The sequence below is a fragment of the Hirundo rustica genome, chromosome 10, assembly GCF_015227805.2.
Source record: "Hirundo rustica isolate bHirRus1 chromosome 10, bHirRus1.pri.v3, whole genome shotgun sequence".
In the NCBI taxonomy this organism is placed as follows: domain Eukaryota; kingdom Metazoa; phylum Chordata; class Aves; order Passeriformes; family Hirundinidae; genus Hirundo; species Hirundo rustica.
This window is the reverse complement of record NC_053459.1, coordinates 13,657,230-13,672,571: the sequence shown is the minus strand read 5'-3', so window position 1 is coordinate 13,672,571 and position 15,342 is coordinate 13,657,230. Positions and strand designations below refer to the sequence as shown.

The 15,342-nt window shown below is 52.4% G+C and overlaps 1 protein-coding gene across 1 annotated transcript in view; it reads right to left on the bottom strand.

Moving 5' to 3' along the window:
- Positions 1-2,546: 2,546 nt before the first annotated feature.
- The window catches only part of XXYLT1 (xyloside xylosyltransferase 1), a 32,238-nt gene continuing 19,442 nt past the window's right edge, over positions 2,547-15,342 (bottom strand). The window contains exons 3-4 of the mRNA XM_040074396.1: positions 13,879-14,011; positions 2,547-3,694 (exon numbers count right to left, since the gene is read on the bottom strand). Coding sequence (XP_039930330.1) covers positions 3,298-3,694; positions 13,879-14,011 — 530 coding nt within the window. The 3' untranslated portion in view covers positions 2,547-3,297. The remainder of the gene's footprint in view (positions 3,695-13,878; positions 14,012-15,342) is intronic.

Sequence of the window (15,342 nt, the reverse complement as noted above, 5' to 3'; positions counted from 1 at the left end):
CTGAATGATATAAGAAGCAGAGTTTTTCCCTAAAGCCTAAGCTACAGAGCTATTTTCCATAGACCGATCTTCTACAAAGGAGACCTCTTAGCTCTCCCATCTCCTTCTCCACCCTGGAAAAACATGGGGCCCTTGACGTGAGCAGCACTTTGCTGTGAGCCAGCAGGTCAGAAGACAAGGAGCAGGAATCTGTGATGGAGGAGCTCTGTGCTGAGTAACCTGAGGATAAAGCCCAAGACGTGCTTGCAGAGACCCTGTCTGGGCCCACCGCAGCTCTCCCATGGGTGCCATGTGCCCCGTCCCTTCCCACCAGCCTGTGCTGGTGGGACGGGTCTCCTGCTCCCCACAGCTGTGTCCCCCCTTGTCACAGCATGTCCCCACTTACCATTCACCAAGGGCTGCCTTTAGCCTGCTGCATCTCCAGAGGGGCTCCAACCAACCCAGAACCGGCTCTGGAGTCTGCAGATGCTCCTTGCTAGGCAGGGGACCAGTGCTGGCCCAGGGACACGGTGCCAGTCCTCTGGAGACCAGGAGCTGCCTGCCAGGCCCAGTGCTGCTGCAGGGTCACCACAGCAAATCCCCAGTGCCCAGGGGCTGTTTCTGGGCATCTGTCACCATGATTGTGCTGGCAGCTGCTAAGTGCTGGCTGTCCTGGCCTTGGGCCAGCCTCACAGGACCAGGAGGGGATGCTCAGGTTCAAACGTGTGCTGGAGCAACACCTGCTTGAGGATGGGCTGCAGCAGGAGGGTGCAGGAGGGCAAAGAAGGGCTCCGCTGGTGCCCCAAAGCACACCCTGCGACAGAGCCCTTGGAAAAGGCCGCAGCCCCAGGCTGCCGCGGCGCTCTCTGCGGCTGAGCTCATTAGTGCCTGCAATCAGCAGGGCATGAAGGGGAGATAATTAGACGGGGGGCAGGGCTCGGGCTACGTGCGGGGTCTATAAATAGCAGGATGCTCGCTGCCCGCGGGGCTGGCACGGCCCCGGGCCCGCGATGGGGCCGGCCCCGCCGTGTGAGGGCTGCGCCGGCGGGCCCTGCGCTGCCCGCCGAAAACCAACGACGCTCAAGTAAATGTTTCATTTAACTACGCTCTTCCTAGCTGAAAAAAAAAATGCAGTGAGCTTCTCAGTGGACAATGATTCTGAACTAAATAAAATAAATAAATAAAAAATTAATATATATATATATATATTAAAAAAAAATTCGGAAAAATAATTTCTGAAAAATGAACAAAAGGTTTCAGCCTGGGGCCACAGTGGCAACATGTAGGTGTTCCCCCACATAGACTCTGGGACCCCACGGAGAGGGAGAAGTGCTCCCAACCCTACCGAGAGCATCCCCTGGCTGCAGGCAGAGAGGGCACAGTGCCCGGCCCAGCTCCGGGGGGGCTGTGGGGCAGGGAGGGCACCTGGCTCCGCACAGCCCTGTGTCCCAAGGTGTCACCCTGCAGCACCCATCATGGTGCTTTTGGGCCAGCCCCGACACCCACAGCCACCCCACAGCTGCTCAGTCCCCAGTAAAAGCCACGTTTACTCATCACCCACGCCTCCCCAGTGCTGCCTGGCCTGTATTTCCAGCATGGCAATTTCCAAACTGATGGCAAGGTCCTGCCCTGGCATGTGAAGCCCCACGTGTCACTGGTACCACCAGTGTGCCCTGACCTGTAAGCACCAGTAAGCCTCCTCATCCTTTGCGGTACATCATCACAGTGCATCACCTGCCCCAAATCCTGCCCCACTGCAGCCTCCAGCAAGGCTGGCTGCCTGGCCTTGCACGGTGAGGCTGAATTACCTCATTTTTTTGGTGAAAATGTGAGTCTAACACAGCAGAGTATTGCATCTTTCCCTCACCTTTAATCACCTCTTTGCTGTTCCTTCCCTGGGGATGAGAAACTACTTGAAGACAAGGTTTTCTGCTATTTGGAAATGGATTGGTTCAGCACTTCAGAGAGGGCAGGGTTCAGGATGCAGCCCATACCCCAGCCTGATGTCTCTGCACATCAGTTTGAGGGAGGAGAGCGTCTCCCAAAGTTTGTTCATTCGTGGGCATGGAGGAAGGAGCCCAGGACACTCCTGCCACATACATGCTGTGTTCTGTTATTAGGCTAAGCCACAGTCAGGTCCCCACCCCTCTCTCTTGCACGTGCACATCACACAGATGCACACACGGTGTGTAAAACAAGCTGGGCTGGAGGTGGCTGATGAGCCCTGCATGTCCCTGACACAGACCTGTGCAGGAGCTCACCTGCCAGCTGGGCTCACCAAGGCAGCATTTATTCAAGAACAGTGTGCTCAGCCTGACGCTCCCTCAGTCACAGCCCAGGCAGTTCCCAGCTCCTTCCAAACCAACCCTGGCTACAGTGGTAATGATCTTTAAAAATCCAGCTTGTTTATTTCCATCGCTCACATGGGACAGATGTGGGATAAGCTATGTGGGGCACCACACTCAACTGCCCAGCAGATACACATCAGCTACTTTTTAATCATGGTAAGAGCAGGAAACCTCCTATTGCACAGGACTTCAGTTGTGCCACAGAAAAACAGCCGAGCGTGTCTGATATTGACAGCTTTATTCCCATAAGAAAGGTTAAAGGCAAAACTAGAAAATTGAACCTATTGCTACACACTCAGTGAACACTTCTAGGGCAACATAGGGCAGTAAAGCTTTTACTGCTAAGAACCAACAGAAGGCTTTAAAGCTTATCTAGCATTCAGTTTTTGTTTGTAAGTAACCCAATTTAAAGCAGCTTTTCTGTCTTTAAAGCCCTCTCACCCTTCTGGAATGCTTCAAAAGGAAGATGACCTGAGGACAGCGCCTGCTCTCTGGAGGGACCAGACCAATTCTCTGCATGAGGTGAAGAAATGGGCCACCAAGGAATGACAAATGAAACCCAACTGCTCCCTGGGGACTCCTGCCGACCATCAGAAAAGGCAAAGCTGCACAGCACCCAGGGAGCTGGACCCTGCCCAGTGCAAAAGCAGCAGTCTCTGATGGCCCCGCGGATGTCCCCAAGCCCCAGCAGCTGAGGCACAGATGGGCACCATGGACTTTGCCAAGCAGAGCCAGGAGCTGAGCCCTGGATGCAGTGGCTGTGGATGTCCTGTTCCAACAACTGAACTGCCCTTCCTCTGGGAGAGTGAGGCTACAGGCAGTGGGATACTGAATGCTCTTGGGATCCCCAGATTCCCCTGGATTATGCTGGATCAGACCTGGTCATCCTTCCTGAGGGTCTGTTAGTGCAGCCACTATGGCTCTGCAGATCTTGCTGCAGTCAGAGCTGCCCCTGGGGGCAGTGGGTGCCTTAGTCTTCAGGGATTGGGGTGTTGCAGTTTCCATGGTAAATTCTGACCTCCCCCTCACACTGGAAGTACCGGTCAAACACATCACTGTATCCATGGTCCCTCCACCATGTGCAAAGCTGCCGGTTCCACGTGCAGTCAAGCACATGGAAAAGCTCTGGATGCTCCATCCCCACCATAGTGAAGAAATCCTGGTCCCCAAGGTGGCCTTTGAAGTGGTACTTCTCCGTCAGCTTCTGCACCATGGTGGGCTCCAGCAGCTGGTTGTAGAGTTTGGATTGCCTCATGGCTTCCAGGTTCAGGAGCAGAACACCGCTGTTGAAGCCTGGCAGCCCATCAGGAGGGGGCTCTCCCACTTTGGTTTGGGGGTTCTCACGGCGATACTGCCAGAAAGTGTGCCTGGAAAGAGAGGAAGAACAGGCACAGGGATGTCAGGGAGTGCAGTCTGAAGAGCAGCCACCCCAAGTCTGGGCAGGTCTGGATCACAGCACAGGATCTACCACCCACCCAAGGGATCTCACCATGCTCGTCTTCTGTTTGGAGGCACCCAGCTTCTCAGAACACAGCGCTTCACAAGCTGCCTTTTTCTCCATCCCACTGCACAGGATATTGTCCAGACTTCAAACCACCCTGCTTACCATCTCCTAAAGCCCCTTTTGTTTCCACCAGCATCATTCTGGTGAGCCAAGTGGACACAGAATCGTGTGACTGCTCACATGGCTGTGCAGAGAGACAAAACCACATCCCCAGTGCCTTGGGTGAACCACCAGAAGTGTCCTAATTTCAACTACCTAAGCAAGCAGCCCAGAAGTTTCCGTGGCTGCTTTCTCAGTCCTGTGTCAGAGAATATACCTCACCATACATACACTAGCTGCTCCCACTTACAGGAATTGAATTAATCACATGCTATTCCCCAAGTAACTGGATCTGCTCCCCAAAACTGCTCCCACTCAGTCTGAAAGTCTTCTTCCCCCAAACAGTATCCTCTGCTGCAAAGCTGAGCACCTGAGAGCAGTGTGAGCCTGTTGTTTCAGAGGAGGGCAGGAGGGACCCGTGACCCCTATGGCTGCCAGCACTGCTCTCTCCTTCCAGCCCTCACACTTAAGGAAAAGTTACAGAAGTGAAAACACCTTGCTGTGAAGATGTCAAGGAGAAAGAATGTTAGAAAGAATAAGCAAAGCCTGCCACTGGTTCTTCTTCAAACCTGTCAGACACCATCCAAGTCTCCATGCAGCTCAAGGCAATGAGAATGTGCTGGCAGATTTAGCATCCAAATGTTTAAAGTGGTCCCATGCTTGGAAGCTGAAGCTGGACATCCCTCAGACGTAAGAAGATGCAGGGACATTTGCCCTTGGGATAGCTCCAGAGGCAATGCTCTCCACTGCAAGCACTTAAATTTAGATTTTTCTTCTAAGAAGCCGTGTAGAGCTTCCACAGGCACTTGTCCAGGGACTCTTAGAGCTTGTACCGAGAACGGACTATCAAATCCATCCATCTGGCCTGTGCTCTGGATCCCCAGCACAGCGAGACTGACCAAGGTGACAGTCAGGATTCAACAGCCACCAGGAGAATTATGCCAGCAGAAAATGTGGATCTATTAATGACGTCAGCTGTGAATACCTTTTTTTTACTTCCTGATCTGGAGAACCACAAGCATCATGCAGCATCACTTCCTTAAAACTTTCCATTAAAGCACTGATATTTCCCATTTCATTAAGGGTCTTTACACCACTCCCTTCCACCTGATTCAGAACAGAAAGGTTTTTTCTGAGTGCCAGTTTTCCATGGAAAGAGGGCTCAGTCTTGAAGCAGTCAGTGCTTTCCAGGGAAGAGGAGTGGAGGATGGGCTGCCTCATCAGAGCTCATGGGCAGCAGTGCTCATTGGATCTAAAGGATAGGGAAAGGAAAAAAGGCTCTGCCTCTGCAAAGAGCAGCTGTGTCTTGAGGACAGGCAGACAACTCATGGATGGGTTGCTGCTTAGAAAAGGAAGGCAAAACATTCTCCATGTAGCATTAAAGGAAGCTCAACCTGCAAAGACAAGCCCCAGTCATCTACCAATCAGCCTCATGAAGTGCTCAGATTCAGGGAGTGGCTCTGCATCCTCTGCTTCTCCCTAGCAGTGCCAAGAAAGCCATCCCCCTGCCCTGAACCGTTATGCTGGAAACTGACAGGAGGGAGAGGGTAAGCAGTGCTGCAGAGGGGAGCACATTTCCAGCTCCACAGCAGTGAAGCTGACTCTTTTCACATTCTTACCTTCCAAACACATGCTGCCCAAGCTAAGGGAGAAGATTACAGCCACTGCAAGCAGCCAGGATAAAAAAATTTGCAAGTATCCATGCCCTCAGCATTGCCAGGCCATGGCAGGGCTAAAGCAAATCTGTTATCACATGACTCAAATTTCCAGCAATGCCGCTCCCCAGATGATTTGTGGACGGCTGATAACATGCCCTTTTCTGCAGGAAGAGGAGACAGACTGACAAGCAGCAATTGTTCAGCCCCTCCTCCCAGTGCTAGCTGTGACAGGGCTGTCCTCCCCCCGGCCATGAGCGGGGTGTGAGGCTGGCAGGGAGGGTAGGGCCATCTGCAGGGAGCGATGCCAAGGTGACATCCAGGATGTGACGAGCTGCAGGTGGCTCTGCAGGGCCGATGGTTTGGGAACCTGCTCACAGATGAGCACAACAGCCTTGCCCCTGCTGGGCTTAGGCCAACCAAGGGAAAGGCATCCTGGCAGGGCCACTGGCAGCAGCTGTTTAGACAGGATTTTCCTTGGCTTTTGTCTTTCAAGTGGGTTTTGGTCCTGTCCAGTAGGGGCCAGGACAGAGAAGAGCACGGCTGAAAGGCACCTCCACCCAGTTAGAAGTGGAAGGAGTGACGAGTATGAGAGCATTGTTCTCCTCAGAGGAGATGGGGCTGGCAAAGCACAACAACCAGCCAAACAGCTGATGTAGCCACCCACTCTCTCTATCCATCGCCCCTTGGTGCCCACCTCAAACTTTGGCAAAACTTAAGGGGAAAACTCCAGGGACTGGATGAGCACGCTGTCAGGATGTGCCCTTGAGACAATCATCAAGGAACTGAACCCCAACTGGATGCAACGGAAATGTCTCCCTGACCCAAGCCCCTGGAGTGGCCGGAATCTCCCTGGGAAGAGGCAGTTGAGGCAGGGCAGTGTGCCCTCCTCTCTGTGCCCCCAGCAGCAAAAGCCTGGGCAGGAAGGCAGCCTGGAGATGCAGGCACCACCGGGATCCATCGGGGCAGGAAGCTGCTAGCCAGGAGAAAGGGAGGAGAAAGGAAGAAGAGGAATTTGGGGCTTTTGTTAACTGCTCCAACCCATCTAGATGGGAGGGGACAGAGGTGACCTGTGGCCCCAGACCCCGTGCCATGGTGCAGGGGAGCCGTGCGGGGCCTGCCGCGAGCGCCAGCCTGCAGCCCCAACAGGCTTTGCTTTGAGGAGCTGTTTATAAACAGAGCCGGCATGTGCTAGGAAACATCTGGAGAAGAGCATTTCCAAGCATTCAAACGCCAGGCCCAGGCAGCCCAGATAAAAAACGCTGCTTCCAGCAGGACTTCCCTTGCTGGCCCAGCACAGGGCGCTGCGGCCGCACCTCCCCTGCCTCGCAGCCCGGCAGGCACGAGCCGCGGCCATCGCACCCCTCCAAACGCCTCACTGGGGACAGCTGCCAGGGCAGGAGGGACCACTCCACCCACCTGCTGTATTCTGTAGAGCCTTCTCTTGTTTTCATGTGCAGCACGGGACAAACAAGTGGGGGAAAGACTTTGTCCAAATCTGTGAGCTTCCACTCATTTACTTCAGCTCTGGGTTATAGGACAACTTCATGGGATGAGCTGGAAACCTCTGGTGAAGCAGCTGGGTGCCCAAGCTGGCAGGAAAGGCAAGATGCAGGGGTTACTGCCAGCTGGGAGACCAGCAGCAAGCTCAAAGCACTTGCCCCACAAGCAGCAGAGTAGGCTTGTGTGCCTATACCCATCTGATGTCCAAGAGGCTGCACTGCTGCAATGAAGGTGAGCCCTTCCAAGCTTCTGACACTTGGGACACCCAGCTTCTGACACCCAGGGCTGCACTTGGAGCAGCATCCAACCCACCTCCCTTCTCCTGCCCTGGCAGCTGGACCTCGGCCTGGCGAGCTCAGCAGCTTTGCTACAAAGCAGCCCTTGTTGCTAATTGCTTATTTTCCATGTGCAATTGCTAAAACCCTTAAGGAGCCAGGACAGCAGGTTCAGTACCAGCCCACTCCACAGCACCTTAGCTGAGGCTGAACAGCTTGTGCAACCCAGGAAATCCCGGCTCCATGCTTCTCAGGAGCACCATGTACCCAGTGATGTGCAGTGGCATCACCAACATAGCAGTACCCTTGCCCTACAGGGGAAGATGTCACCCTGGGGCAAAACAATGCCAATTTCCATCCCGGGACAAAGGGCAGGGTGTGTTGGTATGCACACCAGGATCAGCTTATCCTTCTCTGATGGGTTCAGGGTAAAGGTCCAGCTTAGGCAGGACCTCCATCCCTCCCATGGAAAATACTGATGAAGCAACAGACTGAGTTCTTCAATGAGGACATCAGTAATTCCTTAATAAACTTCTCACGTAATGCACAAATTATGCCTGCACAGTGCTGGTCTTTAGCACAGCCCAGCCTGCATGCCAAACTTTTAAATGGCTTGTATTTAGAGCAGCAAATTGATTCTCACTGATGACATTTCTACGTGGACTTTGTCCAAAAATGGGAACTCTTAAACAGATGACAATTGACAATGTGTGAACACAGCTTGTGAGCAAAATCTTTCTTCGGGACAGATTTTCAAGGGTGGCCCTCCTCATCACCAAACGTTTGTACACCCCACACCAGTGCTAAAATCATCCTCCAAATAGAGGTGGGACCATAAATCCCTGTCTGGGTCACATCAGTTTCCTTCCCTCTATAGATTAAATGCCTGTGGCACTGGTGGCAGCGCAGAGCAATGACTTGTGTGTGTCAGACCATCCTCTATCAGCACCAGTACAGGAAGGGGGCAACCCATCCACAGGGACACTCTGGAACACTGGGGGCCTAAGTACTGCTAAAATGGCAGATTTCTATTAACAACTGTGAATAAACCCTGCTCTGGCAGTATTCTCCTGCCTGCCTTGGAAGCACAGCCTGCCTGCTCTGGGACACCCTTGCCTGCCAATGGGACTCTCGGGAGCAGGGGAGATGCTCTCCCTTCACAGAAGCTCACCTGCTGCTTAATACTATTAATATTACTTGTGCTAATCAAGTAATAATTAATGCTACTTGTGCACAGTTGTGGTTGTCAGATCTCATCCAATTTATTCACTGTTTTTAAATGACATTTCAAGTCTGCATCATAGTGGGAATAAATTGGACAGGTCCTATATATTAATGATTCTCAGCTGTAAACAACACAACCCTTTACCTCCTTGGATAATTTTTTAAATCAGATGTAAAGCTGAATTCCTGAAATTAATTCTGCTTCCAGTTCCTTGCAGGTTCTGTTTGCTCTGTAATTTTGGCTGCTTCTTGGCAGCCACCGCCAAACAATTCCTAGAACCATTTTCCCCGTGCATTGAACAGCAGCACTTGCTACAAATCAAGCCTCAGTCTTGAAATGGTTTAAAATCCAAAGTGCACAGGGTTTGGGACTTGCAGGACTGCCGACAGACAGCTTTGACTTACAATGGCACAAACAGTAGGCAAAAATTCTCCTGCCTTTACTCCTGAGGGGCCTGGGAAACAGAATCCATTGTGGAAGCCAGCTCCCTGCTTACTCAGGGCAAAAGCCTTTGGAAAAGAGTAAAGTCTCCAAGTCAGGGCCACCTGCCTGCATGAAAAGTCCACGAAACCAGGAAAACTCAGACAGGAGGCCCTGCCTGCTGAAGATGGTTATCTCCAGTTCTGGAAAGCTCCATCACAGGCAGCAGCCCACCTGCAGAGTTGTATCTTACAACCACCACTGCTGCCTCAGCCAGGGAATCCAGCTGCTCCTTGCTTGCAGCTGTCAGCCGTACTTTGGGGTTTTTTTTTTAGATCCCAAGAGAAGGTACAGAATGTACTGTCTCAGCCCAGACTCTCTGACAGCCTGGCCTGGCTATGGATTTAGCATTAGCCTGCTCACAGCCCAGGATAACTCCTTTCCTCTTCCAAACATCTGACAAAGTGACTTAGCGCCGGTGCTGCTGAGCTCCCAGCAAATACCCAGCACTGCAAGTGCCGCGGCTCCACGTCCGGAGCTGCACAGTGCTGCTTCCACCCATTAATGCGCTTCTCTGGGTTATTTCAACAGCTCTCAAACAAACAAAATGCATGTCACTGAGCACACAGCACACTTCCAGCAGCTCCCACATGATCACAAGTAGAAACAAAGCTTTTCCTTTCTACAAAATAATGTCCTGTTTGAGTTCTTCCTAGGTTTTAGGCAGAGGCAAAAGCGAATGGCCTTGCAGCCACACAGGGACCCAAGCTGTCGGCCCTTTGTTGTCTGTAGCTGCCCCTTTGATGTAAATATCCTTTCCTACTGGAAAAATTTTATCATTTCCAACACTGTGGATTCCCAAGATGCTTCAAGCTTTAATTAGCTTCTTGGCATGGGGCACAGCAGTAAAGATCTCACCCAACAGCAGAAGTGGAGGCAGCAGCCACCCTTCCAGCCCCAGCTGTGTGCATTCCTGGACCTGTGAAGCTCTTGGACTTCTCTTGAGGCCTATCTTCACAGCAGGTATCTTCCTCCTACCTGGAAGGGGTAAAAGCACCCATCTGAAGACCTGTGGTTAGGTCCTCCCTGTTGCCAGCAGACTATTCCTTCCCAAGGAGACTCCAAGGGGAACATGATGGGAGCAGTGCTGGGGGCCCCAGGTGATGCTGGCACACTGGTGGGTACCCAGAGCCCAGTGCCACTGTGCCAGTAGCATCAGTGCTTAGGCACAGAAGAGGCTGGCATGGCTGTGGGGATGGGATCAGGGCGTGGCACACAGGCTCGGGTCAGGCCAAGGCTGCCGAGAGCAGCTGCGCAATCAATACCAGTGCTCTGCTTCCTCCCAAATGCCACCAGTGTGACTGGAGAGATCTATAACCAGGAAATGTAGTAAGAATAGGGTTTGAGCCCTGCCTTTAGTAATCTGAGAGCTTTCAGGATATTTTGGGGAGTGCCACAGTATTTCCCCACTCTCCTCCTCTCAACCACAGAGCTGCTTTGAAATGAGGAGTCCTATCCCTTTGGCACCTGGCAGCACTGAGCTCCTGTGTCTGGGAACAAGTGCTGAGCCAAGCCAGGCTGGCAGGGAGGCACAGGTAGGTCTGGGCTACACTGGTGCGAGGATGCCATTGTCGTGCCCTGATGGAGACCCTGCTATGCCCCAGGTGCAGCCCCACTGTTCACACCCGGCCAGGAGGCTGAGGAGCAGCAGGCTGTGCTTCCATCACCAGCCATGGCACAGCTACATTGCTGGGAGCATGGCTGAGCTGCTCCGCAGGTCAGACATGTACCCACACACCCCCAAGAACAGTGACCTGCCTGCCCATCTGGTCACTCCCATGCAGGCTGCATCTACAATGCTTCTCTGCATGTTTCTTAGCAGGGCTCAAGATCACTAGAGAGCCTGGACTTCTCAATTTGACCAAGATCTGGCACGGAAGGCTCAGTGCAACGTAAATATTTATACAGACCTCTATCACTCACTCTATGCAGCCTGGTGAGCAGGACTGGCCAGCACAACTGAGCAGCTGAAACGCTGCAGGGGAGAACAGGACTTTTAATTAAGTTATGACTCTGAAGAAGCACCTCCTTGCATGGAAAGCCTTTTGGATGATGCAACCTTCAGATGCAGAGTCTAATCTTTACATCAAAATCACTCCCACTGAGGCCAGATCTCCTGATCTTGGCCACAGTGTGAACCCTTTGCAGGCAGACACATGAGCAGGCATAAGTCAGCCTGGGAAGAGGCTCCTCTGCAGGCCAATATTCGTACAACAGCCTGGCAGAAGGAATCCAGTGCTGCCATAGAAAGCCCACAAGCATCTAGGAGGCTGCTGCACAGTAGCAGTGTCTTCAGCAACCCCACCATGGGGGCAGCTTCTTGTGGGATGAAGCTCTGCCTGCAACCCTACCCACAGAGGGGTTGACCATAGCCCATATCCCACATGGGATCCAAAAGCCACAGGAAGGACAACATGCCTGGCCCATGGACAGGGGGCCTCCTTACCCAGCCAGGCTGGAGATGGACAATGGCCTGACGATCACCTGATGCCAATGGCCTCGGACCTCAGATCACTTCCTGCACATGGCATGGGCTCCTGCGACTTCCCCCTCTGCATCCAGGACTCCCTGCCAGACACTGCAGGGTGATCCATGTCCAGCTTCAGCAGAAGCTACTGCTCTACACAGGCCACTCCAACTCACCCTGAGTGGCCCCAAAGGACAGGCCAACCCCAGACTGTGCAACAGTTAAATCCCAGCACTGGCCTAGCAGGAGGGCCAGGAGATCCTGTTGCTCAGAGAAATGTGTTTGTCCAAGACAAACAGTGGCCGGGCATTGTTTCAGCATGAGTCAAGCAAGTGGAAACACTCCCGTGCCATCCTGTTTTGCTGTCTGGAGGTTTCCCCTACCTTCAGGATATGCAGACAGGCTCCGGGATGTTTCCGATTTACTGTTCTCTTACTCCTCCGTTTCCCGTAAATGTCTGTGCCCAGCGCTGCTCGTTGCACCAGCGCAGCAGCCTGAGCCTTCTGCAGCCCCAACCTGTGCTTAGAAAGTGCAGCCCACAGCCAGGCAGCCAATGGGCAGCTGATGGAAACAGATGGTGGACTGATCTCCATCCATCTTTCCCATTGCTACACGGCAGGAAAAATGGCACCCAGACCCTTCCTGGCCACTGGCTTACCCTGCCGCAGGGAACTGAGTCCACAGCTCCATGAGCAAACTCCAGACAGCTCTGCTAACTCACCCCAGGTCCTCTGATGCTTTGGGGCAAAGTTAGTGCTGCAGAGAGCTGTGTGAAATGGTGAGGAAAACATGAGTGGCAACACAGAGACCCCACCATCGCTCCATAATCCTCATCCCTCCCCACGACCATTTTCCCAGTTGATGCTTCAAGCCTGCACACATGGCAAACAACACGGCTGGAGCTGATACCTCTTATCTCACACCTACATGTTTTTATCTTTCTAAAAGTATAAAAATAGTAAAGATTTTTTTTTTTTTTAACAAAGACATCCATGCTCTGTCAGCTCATGTTTGTGTCTGGAAACCCTTTTAGCAGTGAGGTGCAATCCCCGCAGGGTGCAGGGCTTGGCAGGAGGGCAGGCTGGAGTTTGCACAGCTCGCCCCACAACGGGTGATCGGGCGACAAGAAGGATCAGGAACTTGTTTTCACATGAAGATCAAAACAACACAAGAAGAAAAGCACAACATAGCCCGAAGTGACCCAGAACGTGAAAACTGCAACAACAGAAAGTTCAGCCCAAAAATGCAGCCTGTGAGGGCTGTTATTGCTTGGCATGTTTGTCCCCACCGCGGGCGGCAGGAGGGAGAGAACACGGCTATGGCTTGGGTCAGGTATTCAGCGCTCAGCCCGTGATCCCGTGCCCTGTCCCCTGCCATGCTGAAAGGCTCTCCAGCAGAGCACCCCAAACCTTAATTCAGTCCCCTCCAGGCACGCCCGGTCCCACAGACCACATCCAGGCAGCAGATCACCATCCCCACTCCCTAGTTATGCACTGAAATAATGCAAAACCCTGCCGAGACAAAAACAAAGTCATTCCACCCTGCACTAATTGCAGGCGAACAAACGCTTGATTTACCCCGTTCCAGGCTGCACCACAGGGATCTGCCCTGCCGGGCTGACCGAGGCCACAGTCCCACAGCCCCGCGGCCGCTCTTGGCTGCGGCTCTTCCCTCCATCCCCCTTTAAGCTCTAACAATTGGGTACGATTAATTGGGGCTGGATTTACCATTCTGGGCACCAAAATCCTGTCAGGACACCCAAAGCAGATACAGGAGCCCTCAACTCTCTGATCATGGTGCCACCCTATGGAGACAAGACCTCAGCATGCGTGTTCCTCTAGTCCCAGCTCTTCCTGCCAAGAGTACAAACCAGGAGAGAGTATGCCACAGAGAGATGTCTTTTTTCCAGATCAGGAAGAGTGGTGACTTCTACAGTTTGAGCAATCATATTTTCTCATATGCTTTAGGCTTCCAGACAGCAATTGGTGTGATTAACAACCATCAATCCCCTGTTAATCAACTTCTCTCTGTGTCTACCTTCTTCCCATCTGCATGCACAAGCATCAAGAAAGGCTGGTCCAGATCTTTGCAGCTCAGCCTTTGCCCAAGATCAAGAATTTGGCTCTGGAAGTCCTGTGATGGTGTGTGAGAACAAGCAAACAAACCACAGCAACACTGTGTGCTTTGCCCATACCGATTTACAAACTTCAGATTAAGTCCTCCTGAAGGGATTAAAGCAGGGAGATTACTGCTCTCTAGGTTTTTTTCCAAAGAGCAGCCTGAGTTGAAGAGAAGCCACCAGCCAGCTGCTCCCCACTCCCTGCTCCCCACAGGGAGCTGTACCTGTACACTGGTTGCATTTCCCTGGCAATCCCAATGACTGCCCCCTCCGGGAAGTTGTCAAACTCATCAAACAGGTCTCGGATGTTGGTCTTGTACTTCAGGTCCAAGTCTACCTGGATGATCCGTGTTATTTCTGAAAGCACAAAGAGGAAAAGTCAGCAATATAAGACAAAACTGTAAGACATGTTTACCATCAGCTACTGGAGGAACTGAACCCAACGAGCATTTGGTGCAGTCTGCTCCATGGGCAAGACTCAACCAACTCAGAGCAAACGCAATCCAGCTGCAACCCCTGCATGAAGCAAACAAACTTCAACCATCATGAAGCATTTACCACTGTGTGTTTACTTCAGAAATCATTCGTGGTGACCCCCCCTGCTTCTATCCATTCCCTTCTTCCTTCCAGAAGACTTCTTTTCCATATAACTGACAAAAGCAAGAGGTAGCTTCAACGGAGCCTCTCTCCCTTTCTGGAAGTGCTTCTGTAGTGCCAGCCCCACAAAATCCCATGTTTACTTTCAGCTACCAACTCCATGAGCGTTTCCTACCTCTAGCCCAGAGAGCATCCATCCCTGGCCCGACATACCAAAGCAATTCCCATCATGGACAACATCAGTTCACCACATGACACCTCCAGTATCACCTGCACAAACCCTTTAGCTCCCAGCAGCTTGCCATGGGCTTCCCTGAGGAAGAGATTACAGAGATTACAGCCCTCTGCCTGCACAGAACTTCTAGTGATCTACAGCAGCCTGGAAGACTTTATTATTGCTGGTGGTACCCTCACAGCAGCAAGGAGGGTTGTGAAGACATGGAAGCATCTTCCACTTGCAGTGAGACATCAAGAGCAGGGAAAGGCTGGAGGACATCATTTTCAAGGCTGGGCCTGAGGTCCTTAACAGGGTCAGGTCCTGCCTGAATTTGTCCCAGCCTCCCCTGCAGCACACAGGACTGAAAGATGGAGATGCTGCTTGGGAGAGTGCAGGAGATGTACCTTGACAAAACTGCTCATCCCAGGGGGACTGGGGAACGCTGTGTGGATTGCAGCAAGACAAGTGCAATGCAGCAAGTGCAAACACTACAAGAGATGAAGCCATCAGATGCGATCTCCAAACCATGAGCAAAGCCGTGGTCATCGTCTGGCTAGGCCAGCTCAGACCTTCTCAGAGACTGAGTGGAGCCATCCTCAGGGCATTATGTAATGGCCCCTCTATTTATATGTGTTATAAAAGCCAAGAGCAAATTGGCCAGGTTGCTTAGCACTCAGCACTAATTGGATTGTAAGGCTGTGTCAACCTGTTTTGGTCCCACTCATCATGTACAGGTGCCCTTACAGCTCCCTGCAGGCTAGACCTGCCTGTCACCACCACTTCCAGAGCAATTAGCAAACCAAGCCTTCATCCCTCCTCCTGCCCAGTACCTGCAGGCAGGAGTACAAGCCCTGCCTGCCCTCACCTTCTGCTG